Genomic DNA, 6,810 nt, shown 5'->3' on the forward strand with positions numbered 1-6,810 from the left:
GTATGTCCTATAAATTTTGAGAGTTTGTAGCATGGTACGTTAGTAGAAGCGGAAATTGGTCTGAGCGGTGTATTTTCTTTATGTATCTTCGGAAGTCCATATAATCTTGGTGCTGTAGCTGCAGTGCATGTCAATTGGTATTTTTTACGATTGTTAATATTTTTCTGTTTGTATAAGTCATTAACTATGTTGTTGTTTCTTCGTAGCAATTTTTGAGTTGGGTCCATTCGAATAGTTTTATAGGTATCCCGGTCGCTTAGAAGTCCTTTCATTTTTTCCTTATATTCCATCTTGTCCATCATTACCGTTCTATTTCCTTTATCAGAGTTTGTAATCACGACAGAGTCTTTGTGTTGTTTTATTAATCGTCTTGTATCTTCATATATTTTTAGTACGAATTTTTCTTTTGGATCATTCTTCAATTTATTTTTGAATGTGTTAATTTTAGAAGCTATATTGCACCTTGCACTGTCTTTTTATCTTTCGTCTTCCATTGTCTGTATTCCTTGCTCTATTTCTGCAATCAAGTGTACCGGTGAGAAAGTTTTCCTTGTTACTGGTAGCGCAAACTTTTTTCTTAATGAGAGTATCCATCTAGACCCTCTAGGAATATGGATTTTAGTTTTATTTATATACCAGTCTTCGTTAATTATAAACCCGAATCTTTCAAAATTTCTGTCAATTTGTTTTCGAAGTGTTTCTTTGAGACCCTTTTCTGTCCATGATGCGATATCTTTTGAAAATTGCTTTTGGTTCTCTGCTACCATTTTGAAATCTGGGTCTTGTAGTTTTTCGCGGAGATTTTTCTTTATGTGTTCCATATTAGTGCGGACTATTTTTATTTGAATATTCGCTTCTTTAATTTCCAAGTTCAAAATTTTCATCGTGAACTGTTGCTCAATTTTTGCCAATTCCTTTTTTGTAACGTCTAGTTGGAAACCATGTTAAATTTTATTTGTTTTACCTTTTATATGTGGTGGCGTTATCCCAAAATCTTTACATTGGAGTAGAAATTTTAGTCTTTGTTGTTGTTTTGCTAATTTCTTGTGGTTTTTGTTGTGTTGTTTGATAATGTAGCAGGTGTCCTCTCCATATTTAAGTCTAATGTGTTGGAAAAAATGCTTCATGTTTTGTTTTTTATGTTCTGTGTAATTATTTGATCGGGATTTTGCTCTCCGAAAGAATTTGGTTATTATGTTTCTAGGGCCAACTTTCAATTTCCTATAGGGTAGTTTAAGGAGCTTTTCGGCCGGTTTAATAAAAAGCAAACAATGTTTCTTTTCCCTCCTACGCGTTTCGATGTTTTTAACATTTTCCTCAGGGAGTCTGGTGTTTATTGAAAACAAAACATAAAAAACAAACAATTAGGCACATATGTATGTAAATAAAAATTATAACAAGTACAATACGTTGGTGTAACAATTTTTCCCGCAAAACATAACTTACATTGAACATCAAACAAAGAAAATATAACAAAAATACACACTTATTTCAACTTATTATATTTAAGTGTACTTCTTTTTTTTTTGCACTTTGCGGTTTTGTGGCTGAGTTTATGCACTCATACTGCCAGGGTGATTACGATTTGAGAGATTCTTCCTCTTAATTGGTTACGTGTTGCCTCTTGCGTATTATTTGCAATTTTTTAACTGATGTGCTTTTCAGCGCCAGCCGCCACCTGGAGAGCAATATTTATTGCTTAAACGAAAGCCTCATTGAAGCGTTTTGATTATGATATTGGATTGTGTTGAATTGATTGATATACACATCCGCCGAGTTTATCGCTAGTTTTCTGGCTCAAAACCTGTTTGTTGCGATGAGATTGATTTCCTCTGGCAGTTGATTTTTAGCGAAAAGGCTGTGTGAGCGTTGACAGCTTTTGATCAACTTGAACTTGACGATATGGTTCTTTCGTTGTTTTAAACGGCCGTTTAAATTTGTTATTTTTAGTTTTGGTTATAGTGATTGTTTATGTTTAGTTATCATATTATAATGTTATGTAGCATTTAAAAATGCTGTTTTTAGCACTGAAAAGTGCTCGACTACTTATTCTGTCTTCGTGTTGAGTTGGTTGTTTCTTGGTGAGTTGTTCTTTTTTACTTTAATTGTTTATATCATTTCTTTTTTTTACACTTTTTTTAGATGCTGATTTCAGCTTCCCTGATGAATTTACATAACTCTATAAGCGCTCTGGTGTCGCGTTTTTTGAGAATATGATGGAGGTTTTCAAATTCGTTAAAGATATCATATTTTTCCCTAATGGAGTTGTGTTTCCCACATTCAAAAATGGCATGGATGTAGTTGTCGGTTGCTTGGCAGCTCTGACAACGATCAGATTCACTTGCCCCAATTTTGTGTAAGTATACTCTGTCATAGGTGTGTCCCGTGAGTAGTCTGTTTATTGTCTTTATGTCTCTAGCCTCCATTTTGGACTTAATATACCACGGATCGCTTGTAATCTCTGGGAAGTATTCAGCAAACAGTTTTCCCTTCTCCTTTGCAGTTTGGCGGTACCTATCATTCCAATTTTTCCTTAGTTCCTCATTGATTTTTCTGATTGCTTNATCGCTTGTAATCTCTGGGAAGTATTCAGCAAACAGTTTGCCCTTCTCCCTTGCAGTTTGGCGGTACCTATCATTCCAATTTTTCCTTAGTTCCTCATTGATTTTTCTGATTGCTTCCTCAGGAGTTAGGCTCACATTTAAAGGAGCGCCAACTTCTAAGGCTGTTTTTGCCATTTCATCCACAGTCTCATTAATTTGTATTCCCACATGGCTCGGAGTCCATGTTAGGACACAGTTTATTCCCCCCTCACTAAGGCGTTTGTGAATGCGGGCTACTATGTAGTTATTGGACTTTTCTTTCTCTATCCAATTGCATGCTACTAAACTGTCAGTGAAAATTGCAATGTTCTTCAACCCGTCCTCAACAGCAATGTCCACTGCCTTGGCAATAGCCCATGCTTCTGCAAAGGCTGAGGAAGTTTTAAAGTTGATCTTGAAAAAAAATTTTTGATTATGTGTAACATTATATACTCCACATCCCATGGCTGTTTCGCCCCCTGAAGCATCAGTTGCAAAGATAGAAAATTTGTTGTTCTTGTAAAAGTCAATCTTTTGATTATATTCTGCCTTAAATTGTTCTTTGGTCGTATCTCTTTTCCTTAGCTCGGGTTTCGCCAATACTGTCATACCTACGCTTTTTTGGAAGGTGCAGTCTGTATCAATTTTATCAAAAGTATTTTTGAATTCGTGATATATTAAGCTATAACTGGATTCTGGGTAGAAATCCTTTTTTACGCTGTTGAAGAGAGTCGGATTGTCAAACATTATCTTCACTAACTCCCTACTAGTTAGATATTTACCCCTCTCCAGAGGTTCAAGTTCATTTGCTAAAACATATATAGTGTGAACTGGAGTTGAAGGTGTAAGGCCTAGACATCTACGTAAGGTGGCATTCTGAAAAGTCATAATTTTCTTGTTTATTGTTTTCGGTATCCTTGCAGCCGTGGTTCTTGCGACTTCGACCTTGGACCTAATGAAGCTTTTATATAGGGTAACAGCCACTTTGGGTGTTATACCTGTTTTCACTGGAGTAAGACATTTCAAAAAATTTGCGTTTTTCTTTGTGTCATTCACTAACCTTTGGAAGTGCGGGCCTACCGTCAGCGACGAGTTTATAGTTCTACCAATGAATTTAATTTGTCTCACTTGTTCAATAGGGATTTCATTTATTTTGATTTGTACATCTTGCCTATTACTTTTAGCGATGTACATTAGCTTAGTTTTTTGTACGTTGAACGACAAATTTAGTTTGGTACAAATATCATAAAATTGTTTGGCCTTCTGCTCAAGGTTTTGTCTCACTATGTCACAATTGCTCCCGTGCGATAGGATCAGAAAGTCATCTGCAAACTGATAGATGTCTGTCCCTGAGTCCCCAATACTGTGTAGTTCTTTTGTATATAAATTAAAGAGTAGCGGCGATAGACAGCTGCCCTGTGGCAGGCCATCTTCTATTATTATGGACTCCTTGCCCAGGTGCAGAATTCTTTTGCCAAAGAAATCAATAATCCATTTTATATACGTATCTGGTATTTCAAAGTTCCCTAGCAGGCTCTGCAGCTTACCTAGGGTAACACAGTTGTAGGCATTGTTTATGTCAAGCGTCAGAACTACTGCCTTTTTGCCTGCATGTTTTAAGCTGGCAACTTTGTGTAGAAAATCATTGATACACATTGCCGCAGACTTTCCTTTCCTATACGCATACGATCTCTCTGGATAAATATTTTTGTCATTTAAAAAGCCTTCCAGTCTGCCTTTAATCATGAGGTTTATAGACTTAACTAGCACCGATATAAGTGAAATTGGACGGAAATTCTTATAGTCACTTAGGTCTTTGTTTGCCTTAGGGATTGGGACGATTCTTACCTTACGCCAAGAGTCATTAATTTCACACTTGGTGAAGGCATCGTTTAGTGCAGTTAGTAAGNGTCATTAATTTCACACTTGGCGAAGGCATCATTTAGTGCAGTTAGTAAATTTTTTGTCGCTGTTTCCGGCAAGGATCGAAGCATTTCATATGTGATCTGATCACACCCACCCGCGGACCTTTTAGTCTTATTTTTAAGTACACCTTTGAGCTCGTTGTCCTCAAACATAGGAACTTTGTCTGCGCAAGCAACTTTCCGCTCTACTTTTTCTTTTGTATCGTCTTCATCACTCACCTGATTTTTTAGATGTTGAAGGTACAAAGCGTCATTGGTATCGTCCCACGGTTGCTTAGACTCAGTGGATCCGGCACCTTTCATATTTTTGACAAATTTCCATGCTTCTCTAGTATTTGGGTGACTATTGAGGAGGTTTAGGTTCTTGTTGTAACTTTCTTTTTGGGCTTCTTCTACCGCATTTTTCCAATATTCCTTGGCTTCAGTCGCAGCTCTTAAGTTTTGAGCAGTCGGGTATTTGTTGCACTTTTTTGTCGCGGCCAATTGCAGCCTAAAGAGCTTTTCCAACCCTTTGTGCCACCAGAACTTAGGGCGTCGAGAGTCTTTGATCTCAAAGGTGGACGCTTTAATTTCATTAGTTAAAGTGTTTTCAATTTGTTTGATGTCTGTGTCAAGCTGGACAGTGCCTAGATCGCTAAGCAATTTTCTTTTGGCAAGGAACGTGGATTTTTTTGTTTCAATCTGGTCGAAGCTTATTACAATTGGGTAATGGTGGCTGCCACCCAGTTGACAGGGGACCACCTCCCAGTTTGCCGATGATGTGATGTTCGTGAAGGTCAGATCCAAGACTGATCCCCTAGTAGCTTGCAGATCCGCTTTAAAGGTTATTGATCGATTGTTAAGACAGTAAAAGCTGGAGTTATTTATAAAGTTTTTCAGCCAGTTACCTCTGCTAGACTCAAAGAAATCGCCCCATTCATGTGCTCTCGCATTGAAATCCCCACATACCAATACATTTTTGTACACTTCCAATGTACCAAAAAGTTTATTGATTGTTTCTTTGAACTCTCCCACGCTTAAGGAGGGCTCAAAGTAGACCGCACATATCACTAAGTTCCGTGGAAGGTTGCATGTTTGCACAATGCATATATCGTGGCTTGAATCAAAAATAATCTTACGAAATTTGATGGATTTTCTTAAGCCGATGGCTACCCCACCATATCCATCATTTCTGTTTTTCTTGACCATATTAAAGTTTACAATGTTTTTCTTGAGATCATTTTCGTTCTGAGTAAAAGTTTCACTCAGGCAGAAAATGTCCACGTTATAGTTGTTTACATAATATTCAATATGGTTAATGTTTTTCCTAAGAGACTGACAGTTATGTTGTACTTCTGCTCGTCTGCTCGTCTGCTCTCCTATTGACCATTATTACTCTCCTGTATGCGCAATTTATATTGTCGACGTCTTCCTTAAAATTCATTGCATTCTGTATTTTTTGTTGTATTCGCAAACTTTCTGTTCTCCACATCTAATATTTTCGCGTTTTCAAAGTCTGCTGTATGCCCGCTATTCGTTAAATGTTGTGCTTATGCAGTCGTTGTCTTCTTATTTCTTGCGTCGGTTTTATGTTCGCTTATTCCGAGAGCGCGCTTCGTTGTGCCTATGTATATTTTATTGCATGCTTCGCTAGCTTAACCATTGCATTTGATTTCGTAAACCACGTTATGTTGTTTTTCTTTGTTTATTTCGTCTTTTGTTTTGCTAAAAATTCTATTGATCGTTCTATGTGGTTTATGTGCAAATGTTATGTTTTCGTTTTGGATGCTTTTTCGTATTGTTTTACTATCCGTTAATCCTTGTATATATGTGACGCCTGTGTATCTTTTGTTGTTTGTAGTTTCGGGTTGAGTGTTGAAATGCGCTGCTTTTGGCTTGTTTTTCGCTGTTGCTATCAACCTCTCAACAGCTTTGTGTGGATACCCGTTTTTATGTAATATGTTTCTAATTTTCCTGCTGTTGTCTTTTCTGAATTCCTGGTCACTTAAGGCGTAGATGTTCTTAATGAGGTTGATGGCTGTATTCTTCTTTTGCGTCCACGGATGGTTGGAATGATAATTGATCATTCTGGAGGATGCTACAGATTTCGCATACCAATTCGTTTTTATTATATTATTTGAACGGTGAATTTCTACGTCTAGGAAGGCTAACTTGTTTCCGTCTTCTACGGATTTCGTCTTTTTCAATCCTAATATTTTTTAATCTGTCTTTAAGTTGGAACGAATTGTTGACATTGTATTCGTGGGAAACGATTTCCTTAAGTGTATGTCCTATAAATTTTTGAGAGTTTGTAGCATGGTACG

At 37.0% G+C, this 6,810-nt stretch overlaps 1 protein-coding gene across 1 annotated transcript; it reads right to left on the reverse strand.

Moving 5' to 3' along the window:
* Positions 1–1,777: 1,777 nt before the first annotated feature.
* LOC108364719 (uncharacterized) lies at positions 1,778–4,883 on the reverse strand. The gene is made up of 3 exons (XM_017618510.1): positions 4,542–4,883; positions 2,667–4,491; positions 1,778–2,549 (listed from the first exon to the last, which is right to left on the reverse strand). Exons 1-3 carry the CDS (start codon positions 4,808–4,810, stop codon positions 2,139–2,141), a joined length of 2,505 nt encoding a protein of 834 aa, XP_017473999.1. The 5' UTR covers positions 4,811–4,883; the 3' UTR covers positions 1,778–2,138.
* Between the last annotated feature and the right edge of the window lie 1,927 nt (positions 4,884–6,810).

The sequence above is a fragment of the Rhagoletis zephyria genome, unplaced genomic scaffold (assembly GCF_001687245.7).
Source record: "Rhagoletis zephyria isolate East Lansing unplaced genomic scaffold, Rhagoletis_zephyria_1.1 Rzeph_scaffold_01647, whole genome shotgun sequence".
NCBI classification, from domain to species: Eukaryota; Metazoa; Arthropoda; class Insecta; order Diptera; family Tephritidae; genus Rhagoletis; species Rhagoletis zephyria.

Excerpts from the sequence above, each read along its gene's own strand:
- LOC108364719 (XM_017618510.1), bottom strand. The coding sequence starts at position 4,810 with ATGAAAGGTGCCGGATCCACTGAGTCTAAGCAACCGTGGGACGATACC. Across the intron at positions 2,550-2,666 it reads CTGAGGAAGCAATCAGAAAA|ATCAATGAGGAACTAAGGAA; the intron begins ATCAATGAGGAA and ends GCAATCAGAAAA.